At 37.2% G+C, this 25,198-nt stretch overlaps 1 protein-coding gene across 9 annotated transcripts in view; it reads left to right on the top strand.

Annotated features, from left to right (window-relative positions):
* Positions 1-25,198, top strand: part of Phf3 (PHD finger protein 3) — a 72,012-nt gene that overhangs the window by 29,192 nt on the left and 17,622 nt on the right. For 4 of the 9 annotated variants that reach the window (XM_040729164.1, XM_040729166.1, XM_040729169.1 and 1 more), the window contains 6 exons: positions 2,956-3,117; positions 8,780-10,493; positions 15,785-16,091; positions 18,744-18,927; positions 22,402-22,546; positions 22,626-22,782. In XM_040729164.1, coding sequence (XP_040585098.1) covers positions 2,956-3,117; positions 8,780-10,493; positions 15,785-16,091; positions 18,744-18,927; positions 22,402-22,546; positions 22,626-22,782 — 2,669 coding nt within the window. Of the gene's footprint in view, positions 1-1,960; positions 2,157-2,955; positions 3,118-8,779; positions 10,494-15,784; positions 16,092-18,743; positions 18,928-22,401; positions 22,547-22,625; positions 22,783-25,198 lie in introns of those variants that run through there. The other 5 variants (XM_040729167.1, XM_040729170.1, XM_040729168.1 and 2 more) reach the window with 4 other exon arrangements.

Below are 25,198 nucleotides of genomic sequence, written 5' to 3'. Positions count from 1 at the left end.
AAAAATGCCCTTGGGTGCATTGTTTAGCCTCTCTTGTGATGTCCTATATTTAGATACTCATTTCATTGAAATTTATTACAAAATGTTGTTTTGAAGTTAGATTTCTAAGTCTGTTTTCCATGGGTGTGGTTTACAGTTCCATGATGTCTTTTCTTTTTCCTTTCTATACTTGGAGAATTGTGAAAGTGCATTCTATTTTGTCCAGGTCTTGACTGTTGAATTTCATTGTTAACACACGTTTTTTCGTTTGTTTGTTTTCAACATTAATATTTTACTTTTCTGTTCCTTTACCATAATATTTCTCTTTGAGTCTAGATCACTATTACCACTCCTTGAGGTCACACCAGTAGATATTATGATACTAGATCAAGGGCATTTATCTTTTTCTTCATCTGTCAGCTACATTTACCTTGACATTTAATTGCTTTTTTGCAGTATTTTTTTTCACTTGTCTGGTTCATATGTTTTTGCTCAAATCTTGTTATCTTTCCAGCTTGTTTGTTTCTTTTTATGCTTCCTTTATTGACTTCTAAATACTGGAGAGTCATAGAGTTCACATTTTCAACAGTTATACTCTGTGGTATGTCACTTGATTCCCTAATTTAAAAACCTTTATGATTCAGTTGTCAGATATGTTTGTCTATGTGTGAGGGCTGGTGCATATGTGTGGGGGCCTGAGGTCAGCCTCAGTGTTATCCTTCAGCAGCCGTTAATCTTGTTTTTGAGACAGGATTCTCTCTCAGTGAGACATGTATGGACTTGTCAGTTTAGCTTTATCAAGTTGTACATTACATGCATTAAATTAACTTCTTGGAAGTGAATTTGATGTTTACGTACGATTATGTTCCTAAATATAAATAAGGATATAAGTAATGTTGCTAAATATACTTATCTGTGTATCCCTTTTCAGTTTCATCATTACATTTAACTTGAACTCAAAGACTTGCCAAGTCAAGTAAAACATATTAATATAGTGGGTAGGTCAGTAGGCAGGTAGGTAGCAAGGGAGGTACCATTAATGGCTTTTCAAAAAGATTATTTGCAACCTGTCTCAATAAAACTTCAGATTAAGGCCAACGAGAAATGGCAAATAAAGGTTCTTGCCGCCAAGCCTGATGATCTCAGTTTAAAATGCCCGGGACTTGCAGGGTCAGTGGAGAGAACAGATTCGTACATGTGTTTAGACTTGCACACTTTTGTACCATGGCATTTGCACATACAATATGCAGAACTCATTAATTGGCCTATGAATTTGAGTTACTAGGGTTAATTAGCTTTTTCTCTTGGACAGGTTCACTCTTTCACATTGTTCTGATTACAATGTAAGGCATGTACTTACAGTAGATACTTGCTGACAGAATACATATAGTTTATTGCTTTTATATAGGATTGAGAAAGTATCAATTTACTTTTCTAAGTAGTTAATGTAAACTTTTTTCTTTTTTGAGTATGTATAGTAACATAAATATTTGGTCATGATAGAATAGTCTCACTGGATCTCCCACCTCTCTCTCTACCCAAATTCTATCTGAAGAGACTCCTGATTCATTTTCCTGAAGTATATTTGTAATGCATAGCACAGTGGTTAAGACTGTGATCTCTGAAAGTAATGCATGCTTTGTGTTAATATATTTGGAAATAGATGAAAGTAAATCTTTACTTTTTATAGAGAAGAATTAATACTCCCATTAATGCTATATTTTCATCTGTATCCTGTCAGTCTTTTTTCCTGTTTAAATGTACATGGATATGCATTTTGTTTGTATGACTTCTTGAACAAAGATTAGAATGTTTTCCAGCCAACATTTTCTTCTTAATTCATTCTTTTCCGTTTTTTTATGGTTTGGGGGAAATGGTCTGAGCAGTTTTGTGAATCTATTGGTTGCTGAATTGCTCTTCAAAAAAGATTGTGCTATGTGAAAGTATATTTATTAAGAATTTTGTTCTCTTTAAATTTTAGGATAGACCACTATCTTGTTGAGCTCTTTTAAATGAAGTTCTTCTACTTGGATACAAAGATGGGGACTAGATAACTTCTTGAGGTTCCTTCTAACCCCTAGGATGAAGATAATAACTAACATTTGTATAGTACTCTAAAGTTTACAGAGTGAGTTTTCATACATCATCCCACTTGATCCTCACAACAACCCTGTGAGGTAGGTAGGACAGGTACTGTTACTCTCCTTTCAGAGATAGAAGAAACTAGTAGACAGGTTAAATGCCTTAGTCACGTTTCATGTGCATATTCTGCCAGGGATTTACCAAGCCATCCAATGAAAAGAGTATCGGTCTTTGTGCAGATTTCAACAAGTATGCTTTTGAGACCATTTATACAACTTTACTTGTTAAGGTGACTTTTTTATAGAAATAAACTTAGTAACAATGTAAATATTGTTAATATTTTCTTCACTGCACCCCAGTCCTTTTCCATCATCTCTTGAGTTAGGGGAAAGTAATTTAATTGTTTAACTACAAATACCCATTGTTTTCCTTACCATTGGGGGAAGAAGTACACCTTTTATTTTATTCTCTGTCTGTTCTTCCTTCCTTATTTATTTTGCCATCGATTAGTTACCTGTATCATTCCTGCTTATGCAGCATAATGTCTCAGACATAGAACACTTTTATACTACCTCAGTAGAATAGAGATAGTTGAGCATTCAAGGTGTCAGTCTCAAGGGGAAATCAGATGATAATAGAGCAGTAGTTGAGGTCAACTTAGACAAGGTTATTGCTAATTCTCTCTGAGTAATTACCTCACAGGGTAGACATTTGTCAAATGGAATTGATGTGGGTGTTTACTAATAACAGTATTACATAGGTTATCAAAAGACTTAGATTTTTATGACTATGCAGTATCACATTAAAACACTGATTTTCCCCCCATGTACTGCTTTTAAATTTATAACACACCCAGTATTTTTTGAAATAATTTTTGTTTTTGTCTCTTTCTAGTTGTTGGTCTTGACGATATTATGGATGAAGGAGTTGTTAAAGAAAGTGGTAATGATACCATTGATGAAGAAGAATTGATTTTACCTAACAGGAGTTTGAGGGACAGAGTAGAAGACAATTCAGTGATATCACCAAGAAAATCGCCTCGTTTAATGGCACAAGGTAATCCTTCCCAAGAGGTTTAAGCTAGAAAATCAGATGCATAAAACATGGGTGTTAGGTTGTACACATGCTAAGAAGATTATCCATCTATCCACCCACCCACCCACCTACCTACCTATCTAACACACCAGGGGATCAGTATGGCCTCTTAACAGCCCAGGGTGATTTCAGACACCCTTTGAAGCTAAGACTAGCTTTGAACTCCTGATCTTGTTAACTCCATTTTCTTAGTACTAAGATTACACAAGATTATTCTAGTCATGTCTGGCTTGAAAGATTGATTTTCAAAATGTGTTTATGTTCTAAGCATTTTAAATTATGTTTTTTTTGACATTGTAATAACATAATTGCATCATTTCTCCCTGTCCAAACTCTCCCATTTCTCTCTCCTTGATCTCTTTCAAATTCATAGCCTCTTTTTCATTAATTGTTATTGTTGTTGTGTATGTTTCTAAATATACAAATACAGCCCACTCAGTTTGTCTATTACTTGTGTCTTGAGGGCTGTTTGGTATTGGATAACCACTTGGTGAGCTCTTCCTGGGGAGGACTATTTCTCTTTCATTCTCTGCATTTCTCAGTTGTCTGTAGTTCTTTGTGTAGGTTTGTGGTCTCCTTGGCTTTCCCCTGTCCATATTAGCATGTCTTTTATTGCTGTCCTTGTTCAGGTCATTTTTAGGCAGTCATCTTCATGAGGTTTTATGGGTGTAGCTTCTGTCCTTTGAACCTTACAGTTTTTCCTCCCCCGCTTCTGCATTGATTCCTGAGCCTTAAGTGTTTCGGTTCTTCTGTATATGTACCCATTGGGACTGGGCTCTACAACTTGGTTCTGTAGTGGTCTTTATCTGTTACAAAGAGAAGTTTACTTGGGTGAGTGCCATATTATTTGTGGCTGTGAGGACACATGCTTACGATGCAATTGGGGATGTAAAGTGGTGGTAAGTTCTACTGCAAGATCTCTAACTTCATACACTAGCCCTGGGTAATTGGTTAGGTTTTTAGTACCCAGGTATAGTTACTCTCTTGTTAAGTCCAATTAGAGAGCTTTTTGTTGCTGCCAACGTATGTGTACCAATACTGCGTCCAGGGTTATTCTATGCTATTCGCTGATGTGGTTTATAGCTGTCATAACTGGATAGGTCTGTTGGTTGCTTCCCTCCTTTGGAAACTTGCATGACACCTTCTTGTACCATGAAAGCTGTCCTCTAGGAAGGAGGCTTTCCAGTCAGTTCCAGCTCAGGGGCCTCTGGGTCCTGTGTCTGAAGTGAATGGTGTCTTCAGCAGTAGGACCTTACCTTCCACCTCTGGCTGCAACTTAAGGTAGCACAATAGGATGTAATACTTTTAGAGTCCCCTGGACAACCCTAAGAACTCAAAAGAAGGCTTCTCAGTCATTGTGTTGGGGGGTTTTGTTAGATTGCCTTTGTCTCTGGGAGGGAAGCTTTTATTTAAATAATATATGCATATTTTCCAGATGGGAAACTTTAAACTATATATGTATATTTAAAAATATTTTCATAAATACATATACACATAATAAACATAAGTCATCTCTACTGCTGCTGCTGCTGCTGCTGCTGCTGCTACTACTACTACTACTACTACTACTACTACTACTATTATTCTCTTTATCCCTTCCATTCCTGATGAAAATACTTCTTGTTCTCTCTCGTAGTCTCTATTTGTGTGTCCACAGCATTTAATTAGGATTGCTTGCACGGACATGGGTGGGGAATAATTTACTTTAGCACGGACAAATAACCATAGGAACTGATTTGAAAGAATGACTTCATTCTCTGAATTATTAAAATGTTTTGTCAGTTTTTGTTTTGTATTTTTGCTTGTTTGTGTTTTGGTATGGGGTGGTGTTACATTGCTATATTCAGGAAGCTTATAGCATGTCTTTTCCACTATTAAGAAAATTTTTGGTGCTTGGTATATTTTATGTATTAAGGTTAGCTCTAGCATTCATTAGATTCAGAGTCTGAAAACTGTTGCTCAATCCTGGAAGTTTTCCTTAAATTACTTTTACTCATTTCCATCAGTTTGTCAAGTCTTGCCTTCTGGAATTCATGTCTGGTAAATAAAGATGCTGGCCTTTTCATTATGCTTATTTTCCTTAATCTTTTGAAATTGTTTTATTTTCCTCTGATCTTTCTGTATTAATGCTCAAAAACTTCGTTTTGTTTGGGGAATGGCTCTGATGGTAGCAATGCACTCTCTTTTTTAATGTGTATGATAGCTTTGTCTTTCAGTTGCTGATACCTTTTTTGTCTTTAGTAAGGTACTCAAAGTGTTTTAAAATGTTTAATCTCCTTTAGTAGTTTGTTTTCTCCAATTTTGCTTTAAAAGAAAAAAGAAGTTTTAGTCTCTTTCATTTAGAAGGCTTCCTTTCCTTATTTTGTAAATCTGTTTTATTTAGGAATTACGAGAATTAAGGAGCTGAACAAACTACAAATGTATAGGGATTTTATACACCACAGGACTTGTCACTGACTACTGCCAGCAAGATTCAGAGCATTAAAAGATGGAGTTTTCTTGTGCTAGTGAGGAGGACTCAGGCAGGGATTTGTAGCCTGAAAGGACAGAAGTCATTCTGTTGTCATACTTAGTGTCAGCACTAGAGCTGTAACAGTGACACAGTGAGGGAAAGGCTTGGAATGCTTGTACAGAAGAGCCGTGAATGTTTGACCCTTGACTCTTGCTCCTGCTTCAGGAAACTTCTAAGTGTGTAGACAGAGTTTCTGAATGGAGTGTTACTTGTTTTGTGAGAAACCTCTCATCAAAATTCAGGTTAATTCCTGTGGTCTCATTAGCATATTTGGTATCCTGTGAAGGAAGCTGATTGGAATAGCTCGACCTTCAGCAAATGTAAATTCTTTTTGTCACACAACTATTATCAATATCTGGTATTTCTACTCTCAACTATGACATCCCTAGTCTTCTTACCCTGGGGGATAAGTCACCAGTTTCAGGCAGGGTGTTAATGGTGGATTTGCTAAATTTGCCAGCTTAATGTTTATCTCAAGGATACTATTGCCTTTTTTTTTTTTAACATCCCAGCCTCAGTTTGCCCCCTCTTCCCTCCTTTCATTCCCTTCCTCCAACTTCCCCTCTGTCCCTCCCTTCCCCAAGTCTGTTCCTCTTCTGTTCAGAAAGGGGCAGGCCTCCCATGGGTATCAGCAAAGCATGGCCTATCAAGCTGTGGCAAGACCAAGCACCTCCCCCCTTGTACTAAGGCTGGGCAAGGCATTCCAGTATGAGCAGTAGTTTTCCAAGAGCCAGGCAGAGTGTTAGGGACAGTCCCTGCTCCTGTTGTTAGGAGTTCACAATAGACCAAGCTACACAACTGTCACATATATGTAGAGGGCCTAGGTCAGTTCCATACCAGGTACCTGGTTGTTGGTTCAGACTCTGAATTCCAATGAGCCCAGGTTAATGATACTATTTCTTAATTGTCCCTTGTTTGAATTTACAAAATTTGTCAATGCTGCCTCTCTTGTTCTTCATTTTCTGTGGATTCCTACCTTTTCAAAAGATCCTTTATTATAGCTAAGGGAATAAGGTTATATTATAATTTCCTACACACACTCTCTCTCTCTCTCTCTCTCTCTCTCAATAAGTTTTAAAAGTTAGTTACTTGACACATGTGTACTTGACTTAATGTAGAAAAATAACTTTTTGCCTATAGAAAGGCAAAAAGGGCAGTTTATATTTAGAGAAGCAAAAGTAGCTCTTTGCTTAATAGATAACTTATTAGAAAATACTATTCATCAGAATACCTTCTGAGACAATTGACTGCAGTCTTTCTAGCAATCACTTCAATGTTTTTATTGTTTTTTTTTAAAGTGGTTTCATTTCATGGATGTATAGAGTTCAGGAGTTAAATGTGGTCTAGATACAGAAATAAAACAGGGGATTATTTTTAAAATACCTGAGCAAATGATGAACAGTTCATAATGCATTAGCTAATGTTTTACTGTTTATTTTGTCTTTCTGTGTTGCTTGTGCATGTACACACCAGGTGTGTGAATATGAAGGTCTGAGGTCAATGTCTTTCTGCATCATCTTCCACCTTATGTTTGGAGTCAGTATCTCTCACTGAACCTGGAGCTCCTAGGGTGAACTAAGTTGATTGGTCAGTGAGTTCCAGAGGTCCTGTCTCAGTCCCGTGTCCTACCTCTAGCACTGGGGTTAGGGATTCATGCTTCCATGCCTATCTTTTATGTGGGTGTTAGGAATCTAAACTCAGGTCCTTATGCATGCATGACGTGCACTTTATTGACAGAGCCATCTCTGCAGGCCGTAACTTTTTAAAGTTGTAGATAGAGTATGTCCCGAATGTCCAGAGATTGTGAGGCCTAAGGGGGGAATAGAAAGGATCCTAAGGACTGGGATGACTATGTAGTTTATTTTCCTATGGGACACGGAAGAGTAGGAATCCTGTTATGTTACACCAGTACCTGAACTATCACCTGGGATTATCCTAGGTGTAAGAAGGGCATTCTTTAATAGTTTCATCCTCTGATGAAAAGTGACAAGTTGGGGGAAAGATTCAAAAGCAGTAGCATAGTAGGATTTTATTTTGAATGGGTAACTTTAAAAGAAATTGATGTGTTCATGTTGAGTTGATTTAGAGGAGCAAGATAGGTATAACTTCATACTTGTATTTTGAATTTTTGTTTATGAGCTGCTTTTCTTTTTAGTGAATTTTAAAAGTTTTCTTTAATTTCAGTTCTTTTTCTATGTCTTTCCCTTTCTCTGGAAGATTAATCAGGTTTGGGGAAAAGGGGGAGAAGTCCTATTTAATAGAATCTGCTAGGAGCACTGTTAAAAGAAGGAAGCCCTTTTTTTTCCTGTCCATATTTTCCTTATACATTTTTCTTAGAGTAAGTTACTGATTCATTGCCAGTGTGTATGTGCTACTCTTGGTGCAAACTTTAATTTCTTTCATAGAAATAGGATAGGGATATGTGTATAGCTCAGTTGTTTTAGAATGCTTGCCTACCGAGCACGCAGAAACGTGAGCTTTGGTTGTGCTGTTATCCCATAAATCTCAGCATGAAGAAGTGGAGGTGAGAGAGGATCAACTTCAGGGGTGTCTTTGAAGTTTGAGGCTAGACTAGGCTACACGAGACCTGACTTAAAAAAAAAAAGCTTCGATGTAAAAGGGAAACATATTAAAATGGAGATTGGAGGACTTTAGAGGTTATATCTTGAAACAACAAATATTATTTAGCATACATGGTTTCGTTTGCATCTAAAACTTCATTGGCATTTGGACTTACAATGCTAATTGGACTTGGTGTTAATAATTTGAAATATTTGGTGTCTAGTAATGTGAAAATCTTTCTTTAAGAAGACAGTTATTTGGTGGTAATGGATACTCATTTTGCTTACTTTGATTTTCATATTTAGTTCGTATAGAAAGGATACTTGTTGAAAACATTTCTTGTAAATTAGATGAATCTGAAATTTGTATTCTGTTTGTATATATAATCATCATGAGTAGCTCTTCAGTAAATTTTTACTGATATAATCAGGTAAGTTTCATAGTTCAGAATAAGGAAGCAATATATTCTAAACTCTACTGAAATAAAAGCACACAGAAAATAGCTAAGTTTTTTATTTTATTTTTATTTTATTTTTTCCCCTATGATAGAACAAGTAAGAAGTTTGCGACAAAGCACTATTGCCAAGCGTTCAAATGCAGCACCTCTAAGCACAAAAAAGCCACCTGGGAAGACTGTTTCTACCCCCAAAGTAGGGGTGAAACCATCAGAAAGATGTCAGAGTAAAGAAGAACTTTATACAGCACTGAAATCCGAATACCCTAAGGAGAATAGAAGGAGTAGCCGACATGCTGAACCTGTCGATGTGGTACCAGAAGTCTCAGCATCTTCTGTTGATTCCTCAATGTCACCTTGTGTTGAAATGAAGGATGGAGCTGAATTAGATTCCAAGCATGAATGTAATAACCAGGGTGAAGTAAATGTGCCATCTCATGAGTTAAATTGTCCACTTCTTTCAGAGACTTGTGCTAGTGTGGAAGAAAAGAAAAATGAAGCTCTGATGGAATGTAAAGCTAAGACTGATAGCCCATTGTTTAAGTTTTCAGATAAAGAAGAAGAGCAGAATGGTCTTGTTTCAGGTGAAATGGATGACACTATTGAAGAAAGGAGTTCAATAGGAAAGCTTGAACAAGAAGCAGAGGAGATAAAGTTACCCTGTGAAGGTGACCAGGTGACTGAGGAACCTGAATCTTCTGATGTGTTTAGTGACTCTGCTTGCACAGATAAAGAAAAGACAGAAAAGAATGAAGCAGCTGAATGTCATTTGGAATTGAAGAGTACCATAAATATTGTTGATAAAGCTGAGAACTCTCTTCAAAGAAATCAAATGGAAACATCATCAGGATATTGTGAGGATATGGAGTCTAATGTTCAGTTACAGAGCACAGAGTTTCATAAATCAAATTTGGAGGCGGTTGATACTTGTGCTTTTGAACCAGAAACTACTGCTTTAGAAAACACTATTTGTGATGTTCCTGACCAAAATTCAAAGCAGTTGAATATTACTCAAAGTATTAAAGTGGATTCTCACGAAACAGCAGATCTTCAGGATGATAGAAGCAGTTTAGAACCCAAAAACATAAAATCCAAACACATAAAATCTGTAACTCATGCTAAACAAAGCATGACCACAGAGACTCCAAGAAAATCTGGTGCAGCGAAGCATGAAGTAGTTCATAGCAAAACCAAATCTAATGTCAAGAGTGTGAAGCGAAACGCTGATGAACCAGAACCCCAGAGGCCGGTCAAAGTGAGAAAAGGACAACTTGATAAGGATCTGAAGAATCAGAGTTGTAATTCTGGGGCCAAGTCTGTGAAAAGCCAAGTTCATTCTGTGTCTAAGAAAAGCTCACAGGATCAAAATGTAATGCAAGCTTCCAAACCTTTAACCCACTCTCTTAGTGATAAGCTTCATAACCACTCTGGCTTCTCTAAGGAACCTCATCCTGCTGCTGCACAAACTGGACACTCACTGCATTCCAGCCAGAAACTGAGCCATAAACCTCAGCAGCAGGCACCAGTGGTGAAGGTCACCAGCCATGGGAAGGATGAGCATGAGCATCCAGGCAGTGAGCATCTTAAGGAGGATGACAAACTGAAACTAAAAAAACCTGAGAAGAATTTACAGCCTCGCCAAAGGAGAAGTAGCAGAAGCTTTTCTCTGGATGAGCCTCCATTGTTCATTCCAGACAACATAGCTACTGTAAAAAGAGAAGGGTCAGATCAGACCTCCTCAGTTGAAAGCAAATATATGTGGACTCCCAGCAAGCAATGTGGGTTTTGTAAAAAACCACATGGCAACAGGTGTGTGTGCGTGTGTCTGGGTTTATGGGTGTACATTGAGAAACTTGTAGGATGAGGATTGAGATCATTGTGAAAACTTTCTAATATGAAAAGAAATTATTTGATATACGACGACTTCCAAAAGCCCCATACCAATCCTGGATAAATGATAGAAACCTGGAGCCACTGAATTTACAACTAGATCATCCTAGGGTATTTAAAAAAATCTTAGTCTGACCAATAGCTGATACACATGGACATGTTATGTCATTGTAACCAGTTATAATTTAATGTAGTCATTGCATCTGATAAAAACCAAAACTCTTATGCTAATCAGAATTGTTATGCTGCCTCAGGACTGGAGGCTATGTGTCACTTTATTTGACTGCAGAAGAACTGGTAATAAAGTGTGAAGGTCATAATGGAATTGCTATTTTTCTTCTGAAGCTGCTGGGGTTTTTTGTTTTTGTTTGTTTTTGTTTTTTAATGATGCAGTTTAAACCCAACCACTACCATTTCAAAACTAACAGTTTTGATCTTGGAACTAAATACAATAGCAAAAAAGCAACTATTAGATTACTGTTAGATTACCTAGAATTTTGAATTTTGTATGTATTATGGGATAGACTGAAAATATGTTTTTGGAATGTTTTAGTAGTTTAAGGAATTTGGGAGTTCTAATCTTTAAAAATTTTATAGTTGACTTCACACTATTATAGCTTATGACTCTGCCCCTATTCTCAGTCTATTTTCATTTGCTTTCTTTTCTAAGAAAAAACAAAGAAGAGATGAAGTGGCCTTTGCTGCTGCAAATAGTACTGATCACGCTGCTATTGGGATTTCTGTCAGTAATTGTACATTAAAAAGAAAAAACACGGACTAGTTAAATCACAGTGACCTTTCCTAACTCTATCAGATCACATAAAAAGGGACTAAGTTAGAGAGGGGCAGTCAGTAAGTGGTGTTGTATACATCATTTTAATTGAGAGAGTAAGGACAAGTTTAGGGGTTGCTAAATTTTATGCCATAGAGTTTTTTGTTTTGTTTTTGTTTCATACAGAGACTGTAACAGAGTCTGTTTTGAAGCTCAGTATAAACCTGTGCTGTCCTTAACCTTAGGGTGGTCCTCTTGCCTCAGCCTTTATAGTACTGAAATCTTTACTGTTTATATCCTATTTTAATGTCAGGAATTGCATTCTATTAAAAAGTATATACATTTAATAACTTTTACATTCATGATAACGTTCACATGTTCTAAAGGTAGCTTACTCTTCAGATTTCAAAGACTTAAGGATTTAATTCTGCTTTTAATTATCCTTTTAATAAAAGCAAGCCCTTTGTCTCTTAGTATCTTCCAAAAATCCGTGGCACTGATATGTTTAAGAGTCTTGGATTAGGAACCTTAGCTACAACTCATGTTCAGTATGTTACAATTAGCTTTTTAATAGATAAAATTGTGTTTCTAATGGCCTAGCTTTCAGGGGTTTCCTCAAGCTCTTTAATGTTGCCCGTCACTTCATGACATCAGTTATTTTTGTAAAGTGAAGATTACATATTCTGCTTAATACTTTTTTAATGCATACTTTTTGAGCCTGCTATATAAAATATGGACTTTGTTTCCTTCAGTCTGGACTACAGCTTAGAATGTAAGCTGTGGGGACCAGGGTGTTGACCCTGTATAATTGATCTTGATGATGTACATTGGAAACAAGTAGTTTCTAAATTAGCTCTTCAGATACCTTCAGTAGTTTTTTTTTCAGTCTATGAATAAAGAAGCCTAAGTAATTGGTTGGTTTTTTTTCTTACATATTCACTTTACTACTATATTATTATATTGTCCTTGTATTCTTTGAATACCTAAAGCATTCTCATCACTTCCACTTTTAGTGTACATGTATAAAGTACAGATTTATTAGATGAATATGTAGAGATCTTCTGAATTTATATATTAGTCACATTGAAAGCTCCTTTTGTTTTGTTTTGTTTGTTTGTTTGGTTTTTCCAGACAGGGTTTCTCTGTGGTTTTGGAAGCTGTCCTGGAACTAGCTCTTGTAGTCCAGGCTGGTCTCGGGAACTCACAGAGACCCACCTGCCTCTGCCTCCTGAGTGCTGGGATTAAAGGCATGCACCACCACCACTAATAGCACTTGTTAGAGTAGAGTTAATTGGTATTTTACACAAATTGCAACTGGAGTTACCTTTTTGTACATGTGTCCAGTGGCTATTATGGTTCATATTACAGTTCTTCATGAAATAACATTCTTACATCCTAGAGACAGTAGGTCTTTTAGTATACTGTAGTTTTTCTTAAATTTATTTTCCCAATGCAAATATGTATCAGAATTACTTGTTTATTTTACTTAAATGTGATTTTGGAACCTTTTCACCAGAAGGCATTTTGAATGGAAAATAGTCTTATTCTTTTCATATTACCTATCTTAGGTTTCTCTTTCCTCCTTTGTCAGGAAGACGTTTGTATCTTTAATTTGTAATGCATTTTCTTGACCCTAAACATAGATTGGACAGAATTTCAAAAATGAGCAAAAAGTCTCAGCCACATTCATTTATAGTGTTATATTCAGAAAAGAACATTTAGGATAAGTAATTCTGGTTTTCTCGTTTTATAGACTAGTTTTCTTCCTCGCAGATTAGGTTGACTAAGATTTAATGTTTATGTAAAATAAGATCTTAAATTTAGAAGAGTGAGTTTATATGTAGTGAAATACGTTCTTGGGCTGTCATTTAAATTACCTAATAGAACTGTATACCTAGTAGAAATAATAGGATTTGTAATACCTTCAATGTTAATTTGTGACCCCCACTTTTTTTGTGGCCATGCAGGTGTTCTAAGAATTTTTTTTCTGACTCATATCAAAAAGAATTAAGATTAGAAAATACAAGTTGCTTTCTGTTCTTTTTCAGTAGACTAATTTTTGCTTTTACTATCAGTTTGTATATGAACTTCGTAAGAAAAGACATTGAGTATTGCTGCCTTTTTCCACTTAACTAATTCATCTTGATTTGAGTTAATTGATTGAGAAACTCTACACAGCATTTATTTATTTTTACACAGAGACTTTAATATTTTCCATAAAGAAATTTCTCCTTGTTAATAAGAAATTCAAGGATAGGGCAAGAAATAACAGTTGTCGGCTGTTCCACTGCTGCGAATTCTGTGCTCTGCACCCTACGTGTGCCCTCCTTGTCCTTGTGTCTTTAAAGCAGTATGATAACTGGGAAGATGATAGGGTCCTTCGTCTGTCCATCTCTACCCCATTCTGTCTTTCCCTTTTCTTCCCTTTCTCTCCCCATTCACTGGTTTTCTATGGCCTGTCTTTTCAAAAATTGTTTGCTTGTTTGTTTTTTTAAAGTTCCTGGTACTTAGAAGTTTTGATTTAGAAATTGATGTTAATAGTTATGAGTTATTGACTATATTAAAGTAGATTCCCCCACCCTGGACACTGGGGAGTTTTCTACCATTTTGTTTTGTAGAATTTTTTTTTATTATCCAATTACATTGTTTTTAAAACCAAACTTAGATGACATCTTTAGGTGACAAGAAATTTGTATCTCAAAGTATGTCAATGTTTGAGTGTAGGCATCTCCAAAGCAAACTTGAAATCTGGTATGATGAAATAACTTGATACACTTTATAATCATGAATCAGTGAGGTGGCCTGGCTACATTAAGTGGGAGGTAGAAAACACTTCACAGTGCTCTATAATCTGACATTTGAGATGGAACCATTGCAGACTGGCCTTGAAGTCAATGCAGCTGAGGTTGTAGAAGAGACCAGTTGTTTTCCTTCAGAATGTCAGGCTTGTTCATACTAGACAGTTGGTTTCAGGAAATAGTAATGTGTGTACTTTGTACGCAGCAAGGAAAGAACATTAAGGTATTAAACATGAAAGAATTCTTCAAAATCCCTACCTGTGGAACAGGTATGTTATTTGAAACATAAAACCGTTGTAATCTCAAACAGAGAAACTTTAGTACAAATGTTTAGATGCTCTCTAGGCTTGTGAATAAAAAATAAATAAAACCAACCCTACTTATCCCTGTTCTTCAAACAAGGAGCATCATAGGGAAGTGAAGACTGTGCTGCAGCAGACATACCACTGAGGATAAATGGCCAATTATATTAGTTTCCTCAAGACTTCATAGTCATAGTTGAACAGACAGAAGTGGAAAGAGGATAAAGAGAATGTAGAACTGCTGCAGAGGAGTGATGGATTTAGCACCTCTTTAAAAACACCTAAATGTACTAATTTACTTCAGACATGAAAATAGGAACTCTGGAGTATTTAGAGTTGGGCCATTTCACCTAGCCTAATAATTTAGAACATTCCATCTGTTAGACTACACATTTTAAAAGGAGTAGAAAATGTTTGGTGGTGCCACTATTAACAAAATGCTGCAAAGTGCTTACATGATGAAAGGCTATTCCTAAGTCTTTCAATTCCCATGAACTGCCAGACTGAAAGGAATAATCAAGTAAGCTGATCATGTGATCATGTCTTATTTGCCACTTTATTCCTAAGTACTTGGAAATAGTCTTTAGGTGAATGCCAGCTTTCTTTTTCTTCCTTGGTTTTAATTCAAACTTCACACTGAACTTGACTACTGATTCATGAGGTGGTATTGTAGGTAGAATGCAATAAAGGAAAAACTTTCAAAAGGTATTAGAAATAAAATCTAATACATGGGCATTAACTAAGAAAGCACACACCCAAAGTAAACAAATTCTTCAGCTGAATCCAGTATGACACCTTGTACGGACCAGATATAGAATGATTCAGGTTACACACTAGCCAGTAAGAGTGAAAGATGCTTTTTTACATCTATATTTTTTCCTTTTTAAACATTTAGCTAAATACCCCAGTTTTCTGTATGATCTCAGCTCCGGGATGGATTGTGGTTAAGAACTGACACATTACCCTTCTCATTGTTTCTGTCCTGGGCTTTTATTTGTCTGTCTGTCTGTCTGTCTGTCTGTCTGTCTGTCTGTCTGTCTGTCTATCTATCTATCTATCTATCTATCTATTATCATTTTTGTGCTGTGGGAGACCAGTTTTCATCTGAAATCGCCTTGTGTCCTCTTTCTTATCATTCCCTAGTGTCTTCTATCAATTCTACTAGAGAGGAGAGTCTCTTGATTTAAAAGTTATGTTTTCGTTGAATATTCCTTGGGAACTTGCTCCATGTTTAACTATTGCATAGGTGGAAAATATGGGCAGTATCTAAACATTAAATACTGTTTTCACATGAGAACACTGTTTTTAAAGAAATCACTTTTCCTACCCCCCTTCCAGGTTTATGGTTGGCTGTGGGAGATGTGATGACTGGTTTCATGGTGACTGTGTTGGGTTAAGTCTTTCCCAAGCACAACAAATGGGAGAGGAAGACAAAGAATATGTTTGTGTAAGATGTTGTGCTGAAGAGGATAAAAAGACTGACATATCAGACACAGATACTCTGGAAGACCAAACTACAGCTGAAGCCCACAGTGAGGAGAAGATGGAGTGTGAAAAGCTTGGGTCATCGAAGCACATGGTAGCCAATGATAAAAACAAATACATGGATGATACTGTAAAGCACAAGGTCAAAATTTTAAAACGGGTAAGTTTTCCAAAACATTAGCACATTCGTTATTGCTTTCCATGGACCTAAATGAGAGTCAAAATTTTCTCTTTCAGATTTATTACAATGGGCATTCTTATTTTCTCAAGAGTTGAATTTTAAGTTTTTGGGGGGGGCAATTTTGCTAGAAGTAGGGACTTTGGCATATGCAGCTCTTTCTGTGCTGTCTAAGCTGTAGTTTTATGTTTGACTTTTTTGTTTTACAATGTTTATGTGGCTGTGTGACCTAATAACTTTTGTTTGCTGAGTTTTTAAAACAGTTTTCATCTAAATACCTTCTAATTCTTTAGGTGACCATTTTGTATTATTTTCTTTAAGAATTGCATGGTGGCACATACATTTAATTCCATCACTGGGGAAGCTGAGGCAGACGGATCTCTGTGAGTTTGAGGCCAGCCTAGTCTACAAAGGGAATTCCAGGACAGGCTCCAAAGCTACAGAGAAACCCTGTCTCAAAAAAACAAAGCAAAACAAAAAAAGTGTAACCTTTGTTCTCATTTGTTTAGAAGTTACTCCTCCCACTTTTGCTATTGAACTTGCTATGACTTCTAAAAGTTCATTTTCCCTGATCTGACATTTTAAGCCATCTCCTAAAAGTATTTTCTAAACAAATTTAAAAATATTTTATATTAAAAGAAAAATAGGATGTATTATTCTATCAAGTTTTCTTTCATTGCCAGTGATGTTTCTCATTCTTGATTTGTAGTAGAATCCTAAGAGGAAAAAAAAGGAAAAGAAAAATTTAGTGGCAGTAAGTGTATAAAAATAAGTAAATATTTCACCTAAAAAGCAAAGAAAACACATATTGCTGGGGGAGAAGCTGTGGCTTCTGTTTTAATAGGTTGAATAGGTTGGTGAGCTCTGATAGACAGGTGGTCAGTTGAGCTGGTGTGGAACCTCTGTAGCTTCCGGACACAACCAGCCTTTGTACTGTGCAGGGAAGGTAATTCACCAGAGCCTGAACATTTTGGGATGGCCTCCCTGTTATTTACTGACTCAGCTCCCTTAGACCCTCCTTTTGTGGCTAATCATGGTTGAGTTTCATTTACTCAGATCTTTGTGACATTGAGCATTTCTGTCTGAGAAGATGTTTGGAGAGTTAGATTTTCTTGGTTAACAAAGTTAATTCACAATATGACTCAAAGCTGTCTTATTTTGCAGTATGTTCTCTGAAAACTTCTGTATGCCATTAACTGTTGTTACATTTTATGTACAGTTTCTTGACTATTTGGAAATGTATTTTACTATGTTGTCGTATAGCTGTGTTGTGTCTGTCTTACCTAAAAATGTTAGCATTGTTATTGTTTTCAGAATTCCTAAAAGTGGGTCTGAATTTATAGATGCTTGCAGCATTCAACACATCATTGCCTGGTTCTCTTTTTGATGGTGAACTCTTTTGTTTTTATTCCCCTTTTGTTTTATTTTTATCTTTTTGAAACGGTCTCTGTGTAGTTCTGGCTGTTCTAGAACTTGCTGTGTACACCAGACTGACCTTCCTGCCTCTGTTTCTCCCCAAGTGCTGTCATTAAAAGATATGTTCTGCTACGCCTGGCTGATGCAGAACTCTTGAATCTTTGGATCAACCTGGTGGTGATTTACAGTGTCTACTTTTCACACATGACTTCCTATCACCAGATTTCTATGTTGAATCGTTTATTGCATTTTTGTTGTGTGCTAGGAATGACACTACCACACCTGTGACAGTAGAACATGTTACTGGGGCTGGAGAGATGGCTCAGCAGTTAGGAGCTTAGACTGTTTTTTCAGAGGAGCCAGGTGTAATTCTTAGTGTCCACATAGTGGCTCACAGTGTCTGTAACTCCAGAGCTGGGGGATCAGACACCCTCTCGGGCCTCCACAGGCATCCATATGGTGCATTTAACATACATGTCAAAGCAATCATACATAGAAAGCAAAAATAAGTCTTAAAAACCAAACAAAAGCCCCACCACATACCTACTCTCAATGTTAAATCTAGTTAGAAAACGAAAATAACTGAAAATTTACAGGCTTCCTACATTAAAGGAAATACCATGTTTCCACATTTGATATCTTGTCTTATTTGTACATGGTTATTCTCCCTGTTTTTTAACATTGGTGTAATGTGATTAATTTCTCTCATCTGAGAAGTCTCCTTTCACTAGTAATTCTTCATAGGCTTCAATTTGGGAACCAAGTAACAGTACATTGGTGGTACCCAGGGAGTTAAAATGAACTATCGACATAGTGTGAACTTAATTGGTAGCTGTGCTGAAGTTAATATGACCCAGCTGCTCTGTCGAAGCACTGACAAATGCAGATGCTCAGTTCTCCTCAGTCCCTGCCTTCTCCATTTTACAGTCTAGTAAAGACCTGACCTGATCTCTGTCCTGTTTTCCTCCTTCATAGAATGCTATGTATTCTGTGCAAAATAAGTGCTTAAAAATAGATATTGAATGAAAGAGTGAATCTTCTGTTTTTTAATAATCATAGTTTATTTTTGTATGTCTTTAAAAATAGTTAAATGATGGCTGAAAATTGTTTCATCTCAACAGCTTGTAATGTTAATTACATTTAATTTGTTTCACTTATATATTGAAGTTTATCTTATATTGTAATTTTCATTTTAATGAAATGAATTCTGTTTTCCAGGAGTCTGGTGAAGGAAAAACTTCATCTGACAGTAGAGATAATGAAATTAAGAAATGGCAGCTAGCTCCTCTCCGGAAGTTGGGGCAACCAGTTTTACCTCGGAGATCATCAGAAGAAAAAAGTGAAAAAACGCACAAGGAATCTACAACTATTACCTGCACAGTAGAAAAAACATCAAAATCAGGTAGTGAGATTACTGAGAATTCTGTACTGTATATTTCGTTTATTTCACAGAAGGTTGGTGTATCTTGAAAATTTTTTTAGATGAACATTTAATGACAGTTAAAGTATTGACCATATTTGTAGTGGAAAAGGTTGCTCTAAACTTAGGGATACTAGTGACGCTAGTTAGTGAGGTTGGAAGACCTTCTTGGTGGCACTAAGTATCAGTAGAAGAGGATAGACAGTAAGCTGAGAAGTAAGCAAATGAGACGGTGCTGCAAAGCTGGAAGAGCCGCCTGGGTTTCTCAGCAGCTGAACACAGAATCGCACCTCTTAGCTTTCAGAGACCAGTCAGATGGAAACAGTCACAGTAGCTTATGGCAGAGTGTGATGGAGGAACCAGAGGGATTCTTTACAGGGAGCTTGCAGAGTGTCTGCTGACCAAGGGAGGAGGGATGTAGTGGTCGGTAGAGGTGTGGGTGGGGTTAAGGGATTGTAGCTGAGGAGATAGGGTGTGTTCTGTCCTTAACTTCTTGATGCCTTGTTGAAAATCAGTTGATTTATTCTGTTTTGTTCTTTTTTTTTTTTTTGTTTTGTTTTTTTCGAGACAGGATTTCTCTATATTGTTTTGGAGGCTATCGGTCCAGCCCAGCCTCGAACTCACAGAGATCCGACTGTCTCTGCCTCCTGAGTGCTGGGATTAAAGGCATGCGCCACCACTGCCCGGCTCTGTTTTGTTCTTTTATTGCTTTTTGTGGTTTTTTTTTGTTTGTTTGTTTCAATGTTAGCAGTGTGCTGTTGGGGCTAATAAACACTGTAATGATTTCAGTTTTTTAGCTCCAGATTGCGTTAGCTGTATAAGGTCTTTTGTCGTGGTGAGCATGTCTGGTACTTTGTTAGGAATTACATTGACTGTAGATTGCTTTAGGTAAGATGCACATTTTAATGACATTTTTAGCTTGTAAACAAGGGGTAGCTTTCTCTGTATTTTAATTTCTTTTATCATGGCTTTAAAATTTGTACTTAGGTAAATTTATTCCTAGGTATTTTATTTTATGGTGGCTGTTAGCAGTGAAATTAATTTCCTGGTTTTTCAAGAATTTCATTATTGATATATATTTTTAAAATTACTGAGTTTGGGATTTTTTTTTTTTTTTTTTTTTTTTTTTTTGGTTTGTTTGCTTGGTTTTTCGAGACAGGGTTTCTCTGTGTAACAGTTCTGACTGTTACTGGAACTCACTCTGTGGACCAGACTGACCTTAAACTCACAGAGATCCATCCTCCTGCCTCTGCTTCCCGAGTGTGTGATGAGTCTACTCTATTATATGTGGGGTCTGAAACGTTGATTTCATAGAGGCTGAGAATAGATGGGAATTCATGTCAGCTGGTGGTTACCAGAGGTTGGAGAGAGTTGGATAGGGAAATTCTATAAAAAGGGCTAAGTTACAAGCAAGAGATTCTGGTATATTGTTACCTAGCAAGGTGGTTGCAGATAGTACTAATGTATGTTACAGAAATTTAGGAGTTTACCATTTATATAAGTAATAAACGATTAGATAAGTTTAAGGTTATTTATGCATTGCATGGTACTTGTCTGCATCATAACAATATACTCCATTAGTAAGTACATTTTAAATATATCATTCATTCTTTTTTAATTAAAAATTTTCATTTATTTTACATCCCAATCGATGTTTCCCCTCCCTCCTCTCCTCCTATTCCCTTTCCCATCTCCCCTCTTCCCCCCACCCCTACTACCTACTCATCTTTTATCTCCATTCAGAAAGGGGCAGGCCTCCCATGGGCATCAACAAAGCATGGCATATCAAGTTGAGGCAGGACTAAGCTCCTCCCTTTGCATCAAGGCTGGGTAAGGCAACCCAGTATGGGGAATAGATTTCCAAAAACCAGCTCAACAGCAGGGAACAGGTCTTGTTCCCACTGCTAGGAGCCCCACAAACAGACCAAGCTACACACTGCCACCCCCTTGCAGAGGGCCTATGTCATTCCCACCAAGATCAGAGTCCCTGAACTCACCCTAGCTCAGGTCAGCTGTCTCTGTGGGTTCTTATGTCATGACCTTGACTCCCCTGGCCTGTACAATTCCTTTCTTCCTCTCTTCAGCAGGACTCCAGGAGCTCAGCCCAGTGCTTTGCTGTGAATCTCTGCCTCTGCTTCCAAGAGTTACTGGATAAAAAGACTCTAGTATGACAATTAGGGTAGTGACCAATGTGATTACAGGAGATGGCCAGTTCAGATACTCTTGCCACTATTGCTAGGAGTCTTAGCTGGGTCATCCTTGTGGATTCCTGCGAGTTTCCCTGGCACCAGGTTTCTCCCTAAAATCCCCACCCTGCCCCCATCAAGACATCTCTTTCATTACTCTCCCTCTTTGACTCTCTTCCAACCCACCTAACCTGATCCCTCATGTTCCCGTCACCCCCACCCCATCAATTTCATTTTATTTACAATGATGTGTATATGTGCATGTCAGTGTGTGAGTATGTGCATGTAACTGCAGGTGCCTGTGGAGGTGTCAGATTCCCCAGAGCTAGAATTATAGGTGATTTTGAGTAGCCTGACATGGATGTTGTGGACTGGATTATGGTCCTAGAAGAGCAGTATATGCTCTTAAACAGTAAGCCATCTTTCTTCTCTCTCTCTCTCTCTGTCTCTCTCTCTCTCTCTCTCTCTCTCTCTCTCTCTCTCTCTCTCTCTCTCTCTCTCTCTCTCTCTCTCTCTCTCTCTCTCCCTCCCTCCCTCCCTCCCTCCCTCCCTCCCTCCCTCTCTCTCTCGGTTTTTCAAGACAGGGTTTCTCTGTATTGCCTTGGAGCCTGTCCTGGAACTTTCTCTGTAGACCAGGCTGGCCTCAAACTCAGAGATTCACCTGTCTCTGCTCCCGTGTAAAGGCATACGCCACCAACGCCCGCCTGGCAGAGCCATCTTTCAATCCACCTGGAATAATTTTTTTTGAATGCCAAAAAACAGAAACAAAAAGAATTATTGAGCTGAGAAGATTCTAGAATAAATGAGCTGACATCAAAGTCGCAGGTTGTTGGATGTTGAGATTTTGAAAATGTGTGAGAATTAGTAATGGAAGAAAGAAAAACCAGTGGGGTGGGTTAGTATTCAGCTAATGTCAGACACAGAGAAAACTCAGTCAGTTCTGTAACTTATTAATAAAATCATCACATTAGTTTACCTAGTACATTTGGGTCAGATTTCCCATGTAGTCTTTTAAAAAAGTCAGTAGTATGTGAGGAGTAACTATCTCTGAAGCCCTTACTGAAATGGGGAGAACAGTGCATACAGTTTTATGACTTTAGGACTGCTCTTTGATCACGGGACATTCAAATAAGCACTTGAGCACCAGGACATTCGAACAATGGATTTCTAAATAGTGACTTAGTCTGCTTTGATTTAAACTTAAATCATTCTTTACAAAAGAAAGCGTCCTTAAAACATTTTAATGAGTTTAGATACTTTTTTGAATTAGGTACTCATGAGAAGCAAGAGATGAAGAAGAGGAAAACTGAAAAGGGAGGACATCATGTGCACCCTCCTGCTGCTGCTTCCAAACCTTCTGCAGATCAAATCAGGCAGAGCGTCCGACATTCTCTTAAAGATATTCTGATGAGAAGGTAACATGTTGTTATCACCACAGGTTGAATGGTGTTTGCTCCTTGTATTTGAAAATAATTGAATTATTTTCATTTTAAGACTTACAGACTCAAATTTGAAGGTCCCAGAGGAAAAGGCAGCAAAGGTTGCCACAAAGATTGAAAAAGAACTTTTCTCTTTTTTTCGAGACACGGACTCGAAGTATAAGAATAAATATAGAAGCTTGATGTTTAATTTAAAAGATCCTAAAAACAATGTAAGTAACTTGTTTTGTCTCTAAATTTTCTAAATTTCACTTAATTGTGTGTGTGTGTGTGTGTGTGTGTGTGTGTGTGTGTGTGTGTGTGTGTGTGTGTGTGTGTGTGTGTGTATGTATGTATGTATGTATGTATGTATTTTGGTTCTTTTGCCAGAGGATAGCTTTCAGGAATCAGTTGTCTCTACTGTGTGAGTTCAGAGAATTGAGCTTAAGTCAAAGTCATCAAGCTTGTCAGTAAGCACCTTTACCCACTGAGCCATCTCACCAGACATGTAAATGTTTATGCTTGGAACTTTCCTGAGTAGGATTTCAAGGTTGCAATAAAATAGCTCTTCAGTTTACTAATTGGAGTGAGACTGTCTCAGATACATCCTGCAAGAGGTCCACAGCCTGGTGCATCCCTGAATAGCTGTGAGTGTGATCCAACACATTTGTGAGTGACATCATGCCACATTGTGAAAATGTTGAACACCCCTGGGCAGCTCACAGAACATTCTGTGTCATTTTGTTTTTTTGTTGATGGTGCTAGGGATTGAATTCAGCTTCGTGTCATAAAGTTTGTTCTCTACAACTGACCTCCTTCCCTCACTGTCCTAGTGACACCATGACCACAGCAACTCTTATAAAGGAAAACATTTAATGGGGTGGCTTAAACAGTTCGGAAGTTCAGTTCATTATCATCATGGAGGACCATGATAGTGTGCAGGCAGATGTGGTGCTAGACAAGAAGCTGAGATACATAGTTGATCCACAGGCAACAGGAAGGGAACTGAGACAATGGATGTGGCTTGAGCATATTTGAGACCTCAAAGGCCACACCTACTCCACCAACAAAGTAACACCTCCCAATAGTGTCATTCCATATGAGCTTGTGGAGGCCAATTACATTCAAACTACAACATTCACTAAGAACATGGAAGTTTTCACTGTCAGAGAAGGGGAGCAGGGTCTTGAACTTAGATGTAGCTGAGGATGACTTTAAACTTCTGTTCCTTCTGTCTCCAGCTCTTGAGTGCAGTCTTGAGCCACATTGTTCACTTACAGTGTTTATGGTCCTCAAACCCAGAGCTCACTCAAACTGAGCTGCTTATACAGCCCCAAAACACAACATTTTAATAAGGATGTTTGCTACTAATTTATGAAGCTTATATATTAGTGGGTACTGTTGTGAGTCTGTTGAACCACATGTCTGCATTTATGTGCATTTTCTTTCCTTTACTCTTGCATAACCCCATTAAATAAAAAATTTATTCTTCAGTGTTCTTCAAAATTTGCTAACCCTAAGCATTTTAATCAAAATGGACAAATAGAACTGTGCTCACTAAAACCCTAAGTCACATTTAGTTATAAACTTAAATCAAAAATCCATGTATGATGGCATATGTTTGACATCACAGCTATCTAGGGAATCTGAGGCAGAAAGGTCATTTAAACCTTAAGTTTCTGGGCAGCTTGCAGCACAGTGAGACGTTGCCCTTTCCCCAGGAAAAATAATTTAAATAATTTGAGCAAATTAAATAGAGCTTTATTTAAAATGTTTTAAATGTGGAGTAAACATTATTGATATCTTAATTATCTTTTGAGATTTCTTGCTTGACACTTAGCAAAAATGTTTAAGTTATATACATGTTTATTTGTGTACATGTAGGTATATTTGAGTTTGTATGTGTTTGTACACAGAAAGTTCTATGCTATGTACACTAAGCAAAAGTTAGGTAGTGAACACTTTCAAATTTGCAAATATAAGTATGGTAGATTTACTTAAGTCCATTGAGAATTTTTGACTAAAGATGACTCTAGGCTATATAATTAAGTTGAATCTCTTTGTGTGAAAGCTTTCACATCAATGATGTAAGCTCACACAGTAATATTTGCTGCAACATAGTCATCCTCAGTACTCATGCGTTTCTGCATCTGTTTTTTCACCAGCAGTAGATCAAAACTACTGGGAAAAATTGCCTATGTACTGAATATGTACAGGCTTATTTCTCTAGTTGTTATCCCCTATATAAAATGTGGAACAACTATGTAAACAGTTCTTAACATTGTATTAGATATTCTAAGTAAATATAGAGGTAGTCTAAACTACAGTCATATGGTACTTAACAGTGCTGATACAATATAAAAAGGTCATCACTGGGGGATTTTGCTATTGCCTATGTATTTACATAGACTAAAGCAGCTAAGCCAACTTCTCCACCACTAAGCAATAAAATCTTAGGTGTATATCATTGTTTGGATAGACTATTGTAGACTTAAATGTTATATCACACACAGCTATGTATGAGATCATGTATATAGGTTTTATGCTAATAGTTCATCATTTGTAAATTTTTTTTATTTTATTTTGTGTGCATTTGTGTTTTGCCTGCATGTATGTCTGCATCAAAGTGTCAGATTCCCAGGAACTAGA

Source organism: Mesocricetus auratus, unplaced genomic scaffold (assembly GCF_017639785.1).
Source record: "Mesocricetus auratus isolate SY011 unplaced genomic scaffold, BCM_Maur_2.0 Super-Scaffold_100021, whole genome shotgun sequence".
Taxonomy (NCBI): Eukaryota; Metazoa; Chordata; class Mammalia; order Rodentia; family Cricetidae; genus Mesocricetus; species Mesocricetus auratus.
This window is presented reverse-complemented; position numbering and strand designations above follow the sequence as displayed.